Source organism: Gopherus evgoodei, unplaced genomic scaffold (genome assembly GCF_007399415.2).
Source record: "Gopherus evgoodei ecotype Sinaloan lineage unplaced genomic scaffold, rGopEvg1_v1.p scaffold_32_arrow_ctg1, whole genome shotgun sequence".
In the NCBI taxonomy this organism is placed as follows: domain Eukaryota; kingdom Metazoa; phylum Chordata; order Testudines; family Testudinidae; genus Gopherus; species Gopherus evgoodei.
In genome coordinates, this window is record NW_022059994.1 from 6,198,271 (window position 1) to 6,215,604 (window position 17,334).

Consider the following 17,334-nt stretch of genomic DNA (forward strand, 5'->3'; position numbering starts at 1 on the left):
TTGTTTGTTTTTTTACTTAATTTTTTGAGAGAGGGTTGATTTGTGTTTTGTGGAGGAGTTGCTTGGAGGTTTTTGTTTTGTTTTTCATTCTATTAATTTGAAAGTGTTTTTAAAGGGCTTTTGTGGTTTTATTTAAATTTGCCATATTTTATTTTGGTGCTTTTGTTTTTCTTTTTTCCTATGTATTTTGTTCCCTAGCTTTCCTTTTTTGCATGTCATTTCCAAAAAGAAACAGGGATTTTTAAAAAAGGGGGGAAGGGTATTGAGAAATTATATTAAAAAGGAAAATTAGGAAAAAGTGATAAACAATAAAAGAAAAATTTCCAAAAATATTTTGATAAAAAGTTTTGCCAAAATTTTCAGTTTAGAAAACAGGCCATTTTTCTATTCAAATACTTTTTTCCTGGAAACATGTAAACCATAGAGCACCAACACCAAGTCCTGCTGGTTACTTCATTAACAGCCTGAGAAGTGAAGTATGTGGAACATGCCCCTGTCAGAGCGAAAGATCTCACACCTGGATGCTCTGAGTCTCTCACCAGAGCTGATGGCTGGATCCAGTGTATGGGACACTTCCCCAAGCCGTGACGGGGGCGTGAGGCCAGTGACTACAGGGGACGCTGGGGGAGTAAAGAACATGCAAGGCCCGATCCTGTGTTCCTCAGGCAGAGCTCAAGGCAGGGGGCATGGGGCACACCGGATCTGAGGTAATCTCTTGTCCCAGAGACCGGGACGCAGGGAGTCTGTTCCCAGGCACTTACCCACATGGGCTCAGCACGATCACAGCCAAGGTCAGAGTGACCCGCCTGGCACCCAGCACCACTAAGCAGTGTCTGTGCCTGCAGGGAGCTGGAACAGTGAGAGTCATGGAGGCAGGCTCAGCAGCTGCGGGGGAAGGATCATGGTGGATTATTTCACTGCTAGCATTAGAGGCAGATCCTCAGCTGCTATCAACCAACCATGCTCCACAGATACACATTTTCTAGCCTTAAACGCTCCTTGCCAGATCCCAGTTGCTGTCAGCCAGCTGTAGCCCCACTGCAGTCCATGGGGCCAGATCCCAGGTGTGAGAAATACTCTCAGTGCATTGACTTCAAAAGAATTTATCCTGATTTACACCACTTGCAGATCTAGCTCTTTTAAATTGAAGGGGGGAAACAAATTTCATTATTACAACAGTGAGAGACCCCAGCTGAGACCAGGGCCCAGCAGTGCCAGGTGCTGCACAGACACACAGGGAGAGACAGTCCTTGCCCCAGCTGAGCTCAGGGCCTCATTGTGCCAGGTGCTGCACAGACACGCAGCGAGAGACAGTCCCTGCCCCAGCTGTGATCAGGGTCCCATTGTGCCAGGCGCTGCACAGACAGACAGTCCCTGCCCCAGCTGAGATCAGGGCCCCATTGTGCTGGGCGCTGCACAGACAGACAGTGAGAGACAGTACCCTGCCCCTGGCCACGCACAAACTGGCTAGATGAAGGAAGGATCTATACCCCCATTTTACAGATGTGGAGCTGCAGCCTCGAGAAATGAAGAGACTTGGCCCAAGTCACCCGGGGTGTGTGGCTCAGCCAGGGAAGGACCCATAAGTCCCAGCCTGGTGTTCTGACCACTAATCTTCCCTTCCACACACACAGCTGCTCATTGGCCATGAACTCAGGCTAGTTCTGCATTCCCTACAAACGGCACCCCTAGTCTCACACCTCTGCCGGGTCCCTGCACCTTTAGGGGCTGATCCTGGAGCCCTGACTCCTGGGAGTGATCCTGCTAATTTCAATAGAGAGCTGGTGGTAGAAGTGGGATCTAGTGGGTAGAATTGGGGGGGTCCAAGGGGGCTGGATTTTATCCCACCTCTGAGGGAGGAGTGGAGTGCAGTGGGTTAGAGCAGGGAGAGCTGGGAATCTGGTACTCAGAGGGGAGCAGGGATCAGTAGGCGCAAACCCGGTAGTCTCTCCTATGCCCATAATATCCCAGCTTCATGCAGACCCTCCTGCCCCCCCGCCCGCGACCCCTCATTGGAGTGACAGCCCAGCCCTGCCCCTGCTCCTGGGACATGGATCCCATGGCGGGGAGGGAAGATGCAGGAAGGGAGTTACAGTCACCACCTTGGTTCCCAGCTGCAAACAGGCTGCCCTTATGGAGCTGTGGGTCCCCAGCCCCATGTCACCCTCCTCATCCTGCATCGTCCTCAGGCAGAGCAGCAGTCGAGCTCCCCCCACAGCGGAGGTGGGGCAGGGCTGCCTTCCTGCTGGAGCAGAAGCGCCCACACCTCTGAGAGGGGCCCAGGTGTGAGATTGCACAGGAAACTGAGTCACTGCCCTGGACACGTGTGGGTGGCAGAGGGCCGGTCAGCCCCACCAGCCTCAGCTCCATCCCCTGCTCGGGAGGATGCTGCTCAGCCACAACAGCGCTCACAGCCAGCCACAGACACCCTACCCCCCTTCAGCTGCAGCCGCCCTGATACCGGGGTGAGGGGCACAGTCTGTCTAAGGGCTTATCTGGGGTCCATCACTAGAGCCTCTGAGCCCATCTGCCCACAGCAATGGCCTGAGCCTCTGCAACCCAGGGAGGGATCGTCGTCCCCTTTACACAGCAGCAGGGATTATTTCATGCTTTGATCCCAGGCAGATTGTCACACGGCAGCCCTCCCGCACCCCGAAATCTGCCCTTTCCGAGTCCTGCGCCTTTCAGAAACCACCTTACGGTGGAGCTGAGGTTGCTGGTGCCCCCAAAGCCTGACCATGCTCAGTGCAGCTGCCCCCACAAGGTCCCCCCAGAAGGGTGTTAACATGGCCAGGAAAGCAAGGCCCAGACCTCCAAAGGTAGGAGAGTGTAACCAGGGCCCCCGTGTGGCCCCCGAGCCCAGGACCCCAGCTCCTGAGGCCATTAGCACCTCAGTCTGCGGCGAGCCTGAGCCAGTTGCCTTGACAGGTGTGAGCTGCCCTGAGCGGAACTGACCCAGCAACGCTCCTGAGTTTGCCAAGAGCCTGAGACAACTGTGCCGAGAGGGGGCAGCTGCCCCATTGTTCCAGTAGGAGTCTATCCCTTGCTCTGGGAGGGGAGTGGGGTCTAGTGAGTCAGAGCTGGGGGGATGGGTTGTCTCCTTGCTCTACGCAAGGGGTGGGGGTTTAGAGCAGGGGGACTGGGAGTCCAGTGTTGGGAGAATAATTCCTAGCTCTGCCACTGACTCTCTGCGCAACCCTACCCAGGTCAAGCTGCAATGGGTGCCTCAGTTTCCCCATCCATGTAATGGGGATGATGAGTCTGACTGAGCGCTGGGAGGTGCTTTGAGGGCCTCACATGACAGATGCTAGGTAATGTATCAAAGATCTCTCATGATGCTTTTATTGATGAAAGGCTCCTTGCCTTTATTAAAGGGCCATGAATGCCCCGCTCAGAGCGGGACGGCGTCTCTCTGGCAAATCCACCTACGTACAGAACTGCAGGTGTCAGAATGAATCTGATTCCCCCACAGCTTCCCACAGCGGGTCCACTCATCCCAGCCTGACACCATGAACCTGCGGGACGAAGGAGAGGGGCCCTGTCAGCGCGTGTGGGTCCATCACACGCAGTCAGTTCCCTGTTCAACGTTCCAACAGGATCCGCAGCCGTCGTCTCCTCCAGCTCTGCCCTGGGGGCTGCCCCCTCTCCCCACAGTCAGGGCCCTGGCCAGGGTCTCGAACGGCCTCTCCCTGCCCAGACCCCAGGGACCTACTCCAACCTCCTCCGCCCTGCCGGGCTAGACCCTGTCCAGCTCCCTTCCCTGCTCCACCTCTCCTCCCCACCGGGCTGGGCCAACGCTGCCCCCTCCTGGTCCCCTCTGGTCTCTGGCTGCTCTGTGTCTCCCCCTCGCCCCTGCCCCATTGTCTGGGGGATCCCCAGGGCTCTGGCCTGGCCCCTTTGCTCTTCTCCCTCCACACCCCGACTCTGGGCCACCTCCCCCACCCCCAGGGCTCCAGCCACCATCTCTGTGCTGGGGGATGCGCAAATCTCTCCCTGCCCCATGGCCCTGTCTGCTCCCACCCAGCCCCTCTCTCAGCCGGGCTCCCCAGCCACCCACCTGGGGTCTCAGCATCGTCTGACACCACAGCTCCCCCAGAGCTCCCAACCTTCTCCCCGATCTCCCCCATCCCTGGCCCTGGCCCCCTCTGCCCACAGAGGGGAGGGAAATTGTTTGACTCAAGGAATCACTCACTGGGTCTGATCCAAGCGGGAACCATCCAGCCAGGTCCAGGCCTTCTCCGGGGAGGAGACGGACAGTCCGATCCAGAACTGATTTGGACTGTGGGTCAGGTCCTTTAGAGACTCCTGCAGGGAGTGTGGGACAGGCAGCTGGTGACCAGATGTGCTGTCGGGCTCTTTTCTTGGGAATCCAGGTTGTCAACAACTTCAGGACCAGAATGTCTGTCTGTCTGTTCATCTATCCCTGTACACACCCAGTATCCATCCCCATTCATCTATCTCCATACACACCCAGTATCCAGCCCTATACATCTGTCCCCATACACACCCAGTATCCAGCCCTATACATCTGTCCCCATACACACCCAGTATCCAGCCCCATACATCTGTCCCCATATACACCCATCCATCCATCCCCCATACACACCCCTCTCTCCATCCATCCATCCCTATCCATCCCCCCTCTCTCTGTAGCCCCCATCCTCACACCCCCAGCCCCTCTCTCTAGCTGAGCTGTATCGGGCACACCCCAGGAGGGGGAGGCACTGATGGCTTTAAGCCGTCTTTGTGTGCCTCTGATCCTGGGGCTAGTGAGTTAGCCTGGGATTGTTAAAGCTGCACAGAGGGTTTGGACACTCCATTATCAACAATTAATGGGAACAAGGTGTCCAAATCCCCAGGGCAGCTGAGACAATCCCAGCCCTACCATGCAGCCTATGAGCCCCTGGACTCTGCACCCAGGGCCCAGCCCTGCAGGGGCAGCCCCAGCAGGAAGGTATCACCCCTTTACCAGCTCCTCAGGGTCCCGGATCACCAGCAGCTGGGAGCCCCTCGCTATGCAATCAGTGCGGCTCTCGCTCCACGTTTTAAGGCCTCTGGAGACCCAGTAGCACTTGTCCCCGCGCAGCTGCCAGTCCGTGGGGCAGAGTTTGCACCTGGAGCCCCCTGCAGACAGACAGGCGTCATTAATGCTCTGAGCCCTCTGGGCCTCATTCCTGGCTATTCCCTTTCTGTGACTGGGGAAGGAACGAGGTTCAAATGGGTTTCAGTCCCCTTTGTGCTCCCTGAAATCTGGGGCTGGGCCAGGTCCTGCCTGGCTCTTGGTTTCAGTTATAACAGCCTTGGGGCTGCTCTGCCTTATCCAGTGCTCCCATATGGGCTCTGGGGAGCAGAGAAGACCCATAGTGCACTGCACTCTAGCCACACTGCCAATCTGCCCCCCATTTTGGGGATTGGGAACAGGGTGGGGGAGGGCCCTTACCCCAGCTCCACTCCAGCTGGAGAGCCCCCACCCCCCCACTACAGGGGAGAGTCTCACTTTAAGGCCCCTTTAAAGGGCCAGAACAGCCTAGAGGGGTCTTGGAAGAACTGGGGGAAGGGCTGGTGTTAAGCTGGGAACAGGAGGGGAGGCTGGGACCCAGGGTGATGGGGACTGGGAGGGGACATGGGGCCCAGATGCCAGGGAACAGGAGGGGGTGGGACCATAAGACAATCTCACTAACAATACATCACACACACACACACACACACACACACACACACAGAGAAAAAAATTAGACAGCTTTGTATGACATTGTTATGATCTTCATGGCTGGGTATGACCCTGAACAGCCTCTAGATGGCGCTGCCCCAGGCCCGGTCCCAGCTGAGGCGGGTACATTCGTGGCCTGGCACCGAGCGGGGCTGGTGGCAGATCGGTGCAGCCAGCAGGGGGCGGCGTGTCCCTGCCCTGCAGGATCCCCAGGGGCTGGGACGGCAGCTGGGTTCCCACTGGCCGTGCCCGGGGTGGAGGGCGGCTCAGAGACACACGCGCTGGGGTTACCTGCTGGGCCGGGCTGGGCCGTGGGGCACAGCTGGGATTGGAAACGCTCCAGGCGGGCGCTGCATTCTGCTGTGCTGGGGTCTCTGCTCCCGGCTCCGTCGCTCCCAGGGGCCGCCGGGGTCTGTCCCTTCTCGGACACCAAGTGGGAAACTGCAAAACAGCGTCGGTGGGAGTGAGGGCGCCCGATCAATGTTGTGGGAGTTGCTGGTAAAAGCACCAGCACAGAGCCATGCGGGGACACAGGGCCTGCCCCAAAGCCTGTTCAGCCCCATCGCCGCTGACTCCAATGAGCTTCGGAGCAGCCCCAAAGGGATACAGTCTGAAAAAGTGTCAGATTGAAAATCACTAGGAATTAGGTGCCTAAATACCTTGGGTTTCTTTGTAAACCCAGCCCGTGTCTCAACCCATTCTCACTCTCAAATCATCCCCCAAAACTGGCTGCAAGGGGCTGGCCAGACTGAGTCAGACCTGGGGTCCATCTAACCCGCTATCCCATCTCCAAGGGTGGACAGACCCAGCTACCTCTGAGCAAGGAGCAAGACACTCCCTACGGGACAATGAGAACCTGTCTCCCAAGTCAGACCCTTCCTGACCATCAGTTAGAGGTTGATTGATGCCCTGAAGCAGGAGGGCTTATAGCCCCTGCCAAAACACTTGGGTATTTCCTGGCCCTCCGCCTGGTCTCTTTCCTCATAAACGTGTCCTGATCCTTCACTGAGCCCTGCTAAGTTCATGGCCCCGGTGAGATCCTGTGGCAATGAGTTCCACAGGCTCGTTGTGACTAAGCATCGGTTTTCAATATGCTGCCTCTCAGTGTCCCTCCCCCGGTGTCACATCCACACTGAAGACTGACGCACCCGGACAGATAAAGCTACAGCCTTTGGTGACTCACCACAAAGCACCAGCAACAGCACAGCCACTGCCAGGATGAGATTCCCAGCCCCTAGAGCGACCTGAAGCCAGCCAGGACACTGACGGGAACCTGTAACAAAACACAAGCAGAGCCGGGCTGAATTAAGGCTCAGCCACTCTAGATTCTGGCCTCAGGCCCCAGCTCCAGGAGTCAGGTGATTGTACCAGGATCTCAGCTTTCATTTAAAAGAGAACGGCAGTTTTCAGCTCTCCTGGAGGGGGAGAAAATATTGAAAATGTGACCCCCCCCCAGGTGTTACTGATACAACAACATTGTCCGAGTTTGCGGAGAGCCTGCACCAATCACTCTGAGAGCAGGGCTCTGCTCCATGAATTGCAAGAACCTCCATTTTGGAAGCTCTGCAAACCCCACCTGAAACCCTGGTTTCTATTACCAGATATGGGCAGGAAACGAGGTCTAGTAGGTTGGAGCGTAGGACTGGGGGCCAGGATGCCTGGGTTCTATCCCTGGCTCTGGAGAGAGGGTGAGGTTTAGTGGCTAGAGCAGGATGTGTCTGGGAGCTAGGACTCCTATATTATAGTCTCAACCCTAGGAGGGCAGTGGGGTCTAGTGGGTCAGATCACCAGGGGGCTGGGAGCCAGGACACCTGGGCTATATTTCCAGCTGGGGGAGGAGAATGGGGTGTAGTGGGTGTGTCCTTGTGAAAGATTTTTTCCCTGATCTGTGCCTCAGTTTCCCCCATTTGACTCACCTTTTTGGCTTCCAGAGGGGAAACCTTCCCATGAGCACCCCCACTCTCACTCTGTCACTTGGGGGATCCCCCACGTTCTTTACCCCTGTCCATGGCGCTACCCCACCCTGTGATATAACCACATGACCAGACTCTGCCGTCCCCTGGCCCATCTCTGGGGTCTCATCCCCGGCTCTGCCCCTGCTGCCAGGACATGGCGCCCGTAGGTGGGAGAAGGGGGTTGAAATCACTACCTTGGTTCCCGGCTGAGGATGTGCCACCCAAGCCGCCCTGCTTGGGACCCCGGTTCAATGCCGGGTAGCCCTCCTCGTCCTCCATCGTGCCCGAGTGAGAGGATGCAGGGAAGGCATGGGCAGGGGGTGAGTGGCTGGTCTGAGATCACACAGGAAGCTGAGCCGCTGGGCTGCAGCCTTGTGGTTAATGGGACGACGGTCAGAGGCTCCATCCTGAATTTCCTCTCTCTGCTCTGGCAGATGTTGGCTCTGTCACATGAAAGCTTCCAGTGAGCATCCTCCACTCCCTGTGGGGCTCAGCTGCCCTGACACCAGGGTGAGGGGCGCAGTGTCAAAAATCTGAGCTCTGTGAACAGGGTCAGAGCCTCAGCAGGTGCCGCTCAGAATCAGTCCCACTGATCGACCCAGCCCGGGATGGGGCCCAGCATGTGCGAGAGCGAGTAGATTTCCACAGGGCTCGACCCCAGGCCGGGATCGGGCCCAGCGAGTGCCTGAAAACCCCTTATAGCCAGAGGGAAACAGCTCAGAGCGCTGGGGTGAGACCGATCCCTGCGCTGGGCCTACAGTTCCCAGCTGAACCCCTAGGTGGGGGAGAGCACAGGGTGTGCGGCTCCGGTGTGACAATTTGCATTGACGTCTGATACTTGCCCTCGATCCCCTTGGGTCTCAGCCGTATTGTCCCCCCACGTAGGCTCCTAACCCCCCTGGACACCGATGCTCTGTGGGAGGTTTCCCAGGCTGCTCCCAGGAATGGCAGAGCCGGGTATGATCTGAGGGTGAGGGGTCGATCAGGCAGCTGGAAATGGATGCAGATGCACCACCGGGCTGGGGGTCTTGAGGATCTACCTGAACAGTCTACGTGGCCAAGTCATCAGCTCCCCGTGTCCCCCTTACACAGCCCCTGGGAGAGCTCCTGTCAGCCCCCTCGCATTGCAAACCCCGCTGCAGGTTGGGATTTCCTGGGCACACATGGGCCAGCAACTGACAGGCTGGAGCCAAAGGCGGCCGAGGTGGGTGTAGAGGAAACATTATTTACCTCTCTGCATTCTGAAAACTGATCATTTATTCCTACCCTTTGTTTCCTATCTTTTACCCAGTTACTGATCCATGAGACAACCTTCCCTCGTATCCCATGGCTGCTTCCTTTGCTTAAGAGCCTTTGGTCAGGGACCTCGTCAAAGGCTTTCTGAAAATCTAAACACACTATATCCACTGGATCCCCCTTGTCCACATGCTCGCTGACCCCCTCCAAGAATTCTAGTAGATTGGTGAGGCGTGATTTCCCTCTACAAAATCCATGTTGACTGTTCCCAACAAACTGTGTTCCTCTACCTGTCTGACCACTTTGTTCTTTTCTGTAGTTTCAACCAGTTTGCCCAGTAATGAAGTCAGGCACTGAGCACTGATGTGCTTTGAGATCTTCACATGACAGGCACCACATGAAGTGTTAAAGATCATTCATGATGGTTTTATTGATGAAAGGTTCCTTCCCGTTAGTAAAGAGCCCTGGATGCCCCGTTCAGAGCGGGACGGCGTCTCTCCGGCAAATCCAGTGAAGTCCAGAGCTGCAGGCATCAGAATGAATCCATTTCCCCCACACCGCCCCACAGCTGTTCTCAACCGGATCTGACACCAGAAACCTGCGGGATGAAGGAGAAGGCCCGTCAGCACGTGTGGGTCCATCACACGCAGTCGGTTGCAGCTCTTTGCTGTTCCAACAGGATCCGCAGCCGTCGTCTCCTCCAGCTCTGCCCTGGGGGCTGCCCCCTCTCCCCACTGTCAGGGCCCTGGCCAGGGTCTCGAACGGCCTTTCCCTGCCCAGATCCCAGGGACCTGCTCCAGCCTCCTCCTCCCTGCGGGCTAGACCCTGTCCAGTTCCCTCCCCTGCTCCGTGTCTCCTCCCCACCGGGCTGGGCCGACGCTGCCCCCTCCTGGTCCCCTCCAGTCTCTGGCTGCTCTGTGTCTCCCCCTCCCCCCTGCCCCATTGTCTGGGGGATCCCCAGGGCTCTGGCCTGGCCCCTTTGCTCTTCTCCCTCCACACCCCGACTCTGGGCCACCTCCCCCACCCCCAGGGCTCCAGCCACCATCTCTGTGCTGGGGGATGCGCAAATCTCTCCCTGCCCCATGGCCCTGTCTGCTCCCACCCAGTCCCTCTCTCAGCCGGGCTCCCCAGCCGCCCTCCTGGGGTCTCAGCATCGTCTGGCACTGAACACGGCTCCCCCTGAACTCCCGACCTTCTCCCTAAACCTCCTCCATCCCTGGCACTGACCCCTTCTGCCCACAGATGGGGGGAAAGAGTTTGACTCAAGGAATCACTCACTGGGTCTGATCCAGCCAGGAACCGTCCAGCCAGGTCCAGGCCTTCTCCGGGGAGGAGACAGACAGTCCGACCCAGAACAAATGTGAATGTTTTGTCAGGTCCTTTATGAACTCCTGCAGGGAGTGTGTGACAGGCAGCCGGTGACCAGACATGCTGTCAGGCTCTTCTCTTGTGAATCCAGGTTGTCAACAACTTCAGGACAAGAACGTCTGTCTGTCTGTTCAACTATCCCTATACACACTCAGTATCCATCCCCATTCATCTATCCCCATACACACCCATCTATCCATGCAACTATTCCCCATAGACACCCTTCTATCCATCCATCCATCCCCATCCGGCCCCCGTCTCTCTGCAGCCCCCATTCTCACAGACCCCCAGCCCCTCTCTCCAGCTGAGCTTTGCTGGGCACACCCCAGGAGAGGGAAGTGCTGGTGACTTTAAGCCGCCTTTGTGTGCCTCTGATCCTGGGGCTAGTGATTTAGGCTGGCATTGTCAAAGCTGTCTAGGGGGTTTGGACACTCCATTCTCAATAATTAATGGGAACAGGGTGTCCAAATCCCCAGGGCAGCTGTGACAATCCCAGCCCTACCATGCAGCCTGTGAGCCCCTGGACTCTGCACCCAAGGCCCAGCCCTGCAGGGGCAGCCCCAGCAGGAAGGTATCACCCCTTTACCAGCTAATCAGGGTCCCGGATCACCAGCAGCTGGGAGCCCCTCGCTGTGCAATCAGTGCGGCTCTCGCTCCACGTTTTACGTCCTCTGGAGACCCAGTAGCACTTGTCCCCGCGCAGATGCCAGTCCGTGGGGCAGAGTTTGCACCCGGAGCCCCCTGCAGACAGACAGGCGTCATTAATGTTCTGAGCCCTCTGGGCCTCATTCCTGGCTATTCCCTTCCTGTGACTGGGGCAGGAACGGGGTTCAAATGGGTTTGTGTCCCCTTTGTGCTCCCTGAAATCTGGGGTGGGGTCAGGCCCTGCCTGGCTCCTGACATCAGTTAGAGCAGCCTTGGGGCTGCTCTGCCTTATCCAGTGCTCCCATATGGGCCCTGGGGAGCAGAGAAGACCCATAGCACACTGCACTCTAGCCACACTGCCAATCTGCCCCCCATTTTGGGGGGTTGGGAACAGGGTGGGGGAGGGCCCTTACCCCAGCTCCACTCCAGCTGGAGAGCCCCCACCCCCCCACTACAGGAGGAGTCTCACTTTAAGGCCCCTTTAAAGGGCCAGAACAGCCTAGAGGGGTCTTGGAGGAACTGGGGGAAGGGCTGGTGTTAAGCTGGGAACAGGAGGGGAGGCTGGGACCCAGGGTGATGGGGACTGGGAGGGGACACGGGGCCCAGATGCAGGGAACAGGAGGGGGTGGGACCATAAGACAATCTCACTAACAACACACACACACACACACACACACACACACACACACACACACACACACACACACACAGACAAAAAATAGACAGCTTTGTATGACATTGTTATGATCTTCATGGCTGGGTATGACCCTGAACAGCCTCTAGATGGCGCTGCCCCAGGCCCGGTCCCAGCTGAGGCGGGTACATTCGTGGCCTGGCATCGAGCGGGGCTGGTGGCAGATCGGTGCAGCCAGCAGGGGGCGGCGTGTCCCTGCCCTGCAGGATCCCCAGGGGCTGGGACGGCAGCTGGGTTCCCACTGGCCGTGCCCGGGGCGGAGGGCGGCTCAGAGACACACGCGCTGGGGTTACCTGCTGGGCCGGGCTGGGCCGTGGGGCACAGCTGGGATTGGAAACGCTCCAGGCGGTCGCTGCATTCTGCTGTGCTGGGGTGTCTGCTCCTGGCTCCGTCGCTCCCAGGGGGTGTCGCTGTATCTCTGCTCCCAGCTCTGTCGCTCCCAGGGGATGTCGCTGTATCTCTGCTCCTGGCTCCATCGCTCTCAGGGGATATCGCTGTATCTCTGCTCCTGGCTCCGTCGTTCCCAGGGGATGTCGCTGTATCTCTGCTCCCGGCTCCGTCGCTCCCAGGGGGTGTCGCTGTATCTCTGCTCCCGGCTCTGTCGCTCCCAGGGGATGTCTCTGTATCTCTGCTCCCGGCTCTGTCGCTCCCAGGGGATGTCACTGTATCTCTGCTCCCGGCTCTGTCGCTCCCAGGGGGTGTCACTGTATCTCTGCTCCCGGCTCCGTCGCTCCCAGGGGATGTCGGTCTCTCTCTGCTCCCAGCTCCGTCACTCCCAGGGGGTGTCACTGTATCTCTGCTCCCAGCTCCGTCACTCCCAGGGGGTGTCGCTGTATCTCTGCTCCTGGCTCCGTCGCTCCCAGGGGGTGTCGGTGTCTCTCTGCTCCCAGCTCCGTCACTCCCAGGGGGTGTCACTGTATCTCTGCTCCCAGCTCCGTCACTCCCAGGGGGTGTCGCTGTATCTCTGCTCCTGGCTCCGTCACTCCCAGGGGGTGTCGCTGTATCTCTGCTCCTGGCTCCATCGCTCTCAGGGGATGTCGCTGTATCTCTGCTCCCGGCTCCGTCGCTCCCAGGGGATGTCGGTCTCTCTCTGCTCCCAGCTCTGTCGCTCCCAGGGGATGTCGCTGTATCTCTGCTCCCAGCTCCGTCACTCCCAGGGGATGTCACTGTATCTCTGCTCCCGGCTCTGTCGCTCCCAGGGGGTGTCACTGTATCTCTGCTCCCGGCTCCGTCGCTCCCAGGGGATGTCACTGTATCTCTGCTCCCAGCTCCGTCGCTCCCAGGGGGTGTCGCTGTATCTCTGCTCCCAGCTCCGTCGCTCCCAGGGGGTGTCACTGTATCTCTGCTCCCGGCTCCGTCGCTCCCAGGGGATGTCGCTGTATCTCTGCTCCCAGCTCCGTCGCTCCCAGGGGGTGTCGGTCTCTCTCTGCTCCCAGCTCCGTCGCTCCCAGGGGATGTCGCTGTATCTCTGCTCCCAGCTCCGTCGCTCCCAGGGGGTGTCGCTGTATCTCTGCTCCCAGCTCCGTCGCTCCCAGGGGGTGTCGGTCTCTCTCTGCTCCCAGCTCCGTCACTCCCAGGGGGTGTCACTGTATCTCTGCTCCCAGCTCCGTCACTCCCAGGGGGTGTCGCTGTATCTCTGCTCCCGGCTCCGTCGCTCCCAGGGGGTGTCGCTGTATCTCTGCTCCCAGCTCCGTCACTCCCAGGGGGTGTCGCTGTATCTCTGCTCCCGGCTCCGTCGCTCCCAGGGGGTGTCGCTGTATCTCTGCTCCAGGCTCCGTCGCTCCCAGGGGATGTCGGTCTCTCTCTGCTCCCAGCTCTGTCGCTCCCAGGGGATGTCGCTGTATCTCTGCTCCCAGCTCCGTCACTCCCAGGGGATGTCACTGTATCTCTGCTCCCGGCTCTGTCGCTCCCAGGGGGTGTCACTGTATCTCTGCTCCCGGCTCCGTCGCTCCCAGGGGATGTCGGTCTCTCTCTGCTCCCAGCTCCGTCACTCCCAGGGGATGTCGCTGTATCTCTGCTCCCGGCTCCGTCACTCCCAGGGGGTGTCGCTGTATCTCTGCTCCCGGCTCCGTCACTCCCAGGGGGTGTCGCTGTATCTCTGCTCCCGGCTCCGTCACTCCCAGGGGGTGTCGCTGTATCTCTGCTCCCGGCTCCGTCGCTCCCAGGGGGTGTCACTGTATCTCTGCTCCCGGCTCCGTCACTCCCAGGGGGTGTCGCTGTATCTCTGCTCCTGGCTCCGTCGCTCCCAGGGGGTCTCGGTGTATCTCTGCTCTCGGCTCCTTCGCAATCAGGGGCTGCCGGGGTCTGTCCCTTCTCAGACACCAAGTGGGAAACTGCAAAGCAGCGTCAGTGGGAGTGAGGGCGACCGGTCAATGTCATGGGAGTTGCTGGTAAAAGCACCAGCATCAAGTGATGCGGAGACACAGGGCCTGCCCCAAAGCCTGTTCAGCCCCATCGCCACTGACTCCAATGGACTTCAGAGCAGCCCCAAAAGTGTCCAGGATTGAAAATCACTAGGAATTGGGTGCCTAAATCCCTTGGGCTTCTTTGCCAACCCAGCCCATGTTTCCATCCATTTGCACCATCAAAACACCCCAAAACTGACTGCATGGGGATGGCTAGACTGACTCAGACCTCGGGCACATAGTTCAGTGGTTTGAGTATGATGTGACAAAATGGGAATGTTCGTAATGTTTTCTCTGAATACGGTGTTGGTGCCTCAGTGTCCCCTAGGCAGTTCTTAAGTATCCAGGTGGTGGAATAAGGGTGTGTGGTTGCTGCAGAGCAAAGGGCCAGTGCACATAAATGCCTGGCACTCTGTATCCTGGCAACTGATGGCCTGGGCCCCCCCTCTGCAAAGGTGCCAGCTGAAGGTGTTGGAGACAAAGAGGTCAGGTGAGCTCCTGGCCCAGAAAAGGGGCTAAGCAGAGAGGAGGGGCTGGAGGGGGTTTCAGTCTGGAGCTGGCTGGGGACAAGGACTGAGGGCAGACGTGGGGGTCTGGCTCACTGCCCCCCAGAATGGATCCGGCCAAGGGGTCCCTATCGCTGTACCTACCAGCTCTGTTTTAGACCGTGTTCCTGTCATCGAGTAAATCTCTGTGTTACTGGCAGGCTGAAAGTCACGTCTGACTGCAAAGTGGGGGTGCAGGACCCTGTGGCTTCCCCAGGACCCCGCCAGGGCAGACTCGCTGTGGAAAGTGCACGGAGGGGCAGAGGATGCTGAATGCTCCAAGGAGAGACCCAGGAGGTGAAGCCGTGTGAGCTTCTTGCCCCGGAGACAGTCTGCTCCAAGGGAGAGGAGGCTCCCCAAAGTCCTGTCTGGCTTTGTGTGGAGCAGTTCCAGAGCATCGGCCGGGGACTCCGTGACATATGGGCCTGCTAAACCCAGGGTTGTGAGTTCAATCCTTGAGGGGGCCATTTAGGGATCTGGGGCAAAAATCTGCCTGGGGATCGGTCCTGCTTTGAGCAGGGGGTTGGACTAGATACTTCCTGAGGTCCCTTCCAACCCTGATAGTCTATGATTCAATGAACCCTCTACCCTATCTCCAAGGGTGGACACACCCAGCTACCTCTGAGCAAGGACACCCCCTAGTGGACAACGAGAACTTGTCCCCCAAGTCAAACCCTTCCTGCCCATCAGTTAGAAGTTGATTGATGCCCTGACGCAGGAGGGTTTATAGCCCCTGCCAAACCACTTGGGTACTTCCTGGCCCTCTGGCAGGTCTCATTCCTCATATATGTGTGCTTATCATTCACGGAGCCCTGCCAAGCTCATGGCCCCAGTGAGATCCTGTGGCAGTAAGTTCCACATGCTCGTTGTCAATGAGCATCTGTTTTAAATGAGCCACCTCTCAATGTCACTGGCCGTCCCTGCCCCGGTGTCACATCCACGCTGCAGACTGACGCACCCGGACAGATAAAGCTACAGCCTTTGGTGACTCACCACAAAGCACCAGCAACAGCACAGCCACTGCCAGGATGAGATTCCCAGCCCCTAGAGCGACCTGAAGCCAGCCAGGACACTGACGGGAACCTGTAACAAAACACAAGCAGAGCCGGGCTGAATTAAGGCCCAGCCACTCTAGATTCTGGCCTCAGGCCCCATATCCAGGAGTCAGATGATTGTACTGGGATTTCAGCTTTCATTTAGAAGAGAAAGACAGTTTTCAGCCCCCATGGCTGGGGAGAAAAGATTGAAAATGTGACCCCCCCAAGTGATACAGTAACATTGCCTGAGTTTGCGGAGAGCCTGCACCAATTGCTCTGAGAGCAAGGCTCTGGTCCATGAATCACAAAAACCTCTGTTTTGGAAGTTCTGCAAACCCCACCTGAAATCCTGGTTTCTATTACCAGATATGGGCAGGAAGCAAGGTCTAGTAGGTTGGAGCAGTAGGGCTGGGGGCCAGGACTCCTGGGTTCTAGCCCCAACTCTGGGAAGGAAGTGAGGGTTAATGGGTTAAAATAGCAGGCGTTGGACGCCAGGATGCCTGGGTTCTATCTTTGGCTCTGGGAGGGGAGTGGGGTTTAGTGGTTAAAGCAGGATGTGTCTGGGAGCTAGGACTCCTATGTTATAGTCTCAACCCTGGGAGGGCAGTGGGGTCTAGTGGGTCAGAGCAGGAGGGGCTGGGAGCTGGGAAACCTGGACTATATTTCCATCCGGGGGAGGGGAATGTGGGTGCAGTGGGTGTGTCCTTGTGAAAGATTTTTTGCTGATCCATGCCTCAGTTTCCCCCATTTGACCCACCTTTTTGGCTTCCAGAGGGGAAACCTCTCCGTGAGCACCCCCACTCTTGCTCTGTCACTTGGGGCATCCCCCACGCTCTTTACCTCTGTCCATGGTGCTACCCCACCCTGTGAAATAACCGCATGGCCAGACTCTGCCGTCCCCTGGCCCGTCTCTGGGGTCCCAGCCCCGGCTCTGCCCCAGCTCTGCCCCTCCTGCCAGGACATGGAGCCCGTAGGTGGGAGGAGGGGGTTGAAATTGCTACCTTGGTTCCCAGCCAGGGATGGGCCACCCGAGCCGCATTGCTTGGGCTGCAGGTTGAATGCCATGTAGCCCTCCCCGTCCTCCATCGTGCCCGAGCGAGAGGCGGTGGCGAAGGCGCAGGCAGGGGGTGAGAGGCTGGGCTGTGAGATCACACAGGAAGCTGAGCCGCTGGGCTGCAACCTTGTGGTTTGTGGGGGAACGGTCAGAGGCTCCATCCTGAATTTCCTCTCTCTGCTCTGGCAGATGTTGGCTCTGTCAAGCGAAAGCTCCCAGCCAGCCCCGGATGTCCCCCATCTTCCACGCCCTGAGGGGGATCAGCTGCCCTGACACCAGGGTGAGGGGCGCAGTGTCAAAAATCTGAGCTCTGTGAACAGGGTCAGAGCCTCAGCAGGTGCCGCTCAGAATCAGTCCCACTAATCGACCCCAGACCAAGATCGGGCCCAGCATGTGCGAGAGCGAGTCGATTTCCACAGGGCTTGACCCCAGGCCGGGATCGGGCCCAGTGAGTGCCTGAAAACCCCTTATAGCCAGAGGGAAACAGCTCAGAGCGCTGGGGTGAGACCGATCCCCTCCTGGGCCTGCAGTTCCCAGCTGCGCCCCAGGAAGGAGAGAGCACGGGGTGTGCGGCTCCGGTGTGACAATTAGCCATGATACCGCCCTGCATCGCCAAGCGAAATGACCAAGGCCAGAACAGCCGTAGCCAGGCTGTGCCCCTCACCCTGGCATCAGGGTGGCTGCG

At 58.2% G+C, this 17,334-nt stretch overlaps 2 protein-coding genes across 2 annotated transcripts; both read right to left on the reverse strand.

The window, feature by feature from the left end:
- Nucleotides 1-3,391: 3,391 nt before the first annotated feature.
- On the reverse strand, nucleotides 3,392-7,944 carry LOC115640871 (killer cell lectin-like receptor subfamily B member 1). The gene is made up of 6 exons (XM_030543949.1): nucleotides 7,860-7,944; nucleotides 6,894-6,983; nucleotides 6,002-6,151; nucleotides 4,970-5,124; nucleotides 4,193-4,305; nucleotides 3,392-3,515 (listed from the first exon to the last, which is right to left on the reverse strand). The coding sequence occupies exons 1-6, from the start codon at nucleotides 7,942-7,944 to the stop codon at nucleotides 3,392-3,394; spliced, it is 717 nt and encodes a 238-aa protein (XP_030399809.1).
- A 2,362-nt stretch (nucleotides 7,945-10,306) lies between these two features.
- On the reverse strand, nucleotides 10,307-16,695 carry LOC115640702 (collagen alpha-1(III) chain-like). Its single transcript, XM_030543577.1, has 5 exons — nucleotides 16,597-16,695; nucleotides 15,552-15,641; nucleotides 11,902-13,941; nucleotides 10,856-11,010; nucleotides 10,307-10,371 (listed from the first exon to the last, which is right to left on the reverse strand). Exons 1-4 carry the CDS (start codon nucleotides 16,679-16,681, stop codon nucleotides 10,859-10,861), a joined length of 2,367 nt encoding a protein of 788 aa, XP_030399437.1. The 5' UTR covers nucleotides 16,682-16,695; the 3' UTR covers nucleotides 10,307-10,371; nucleotides 10,856-10,858.
- Nucleotides 16,696-17,334: the final 639 nt, after the last annotated feature.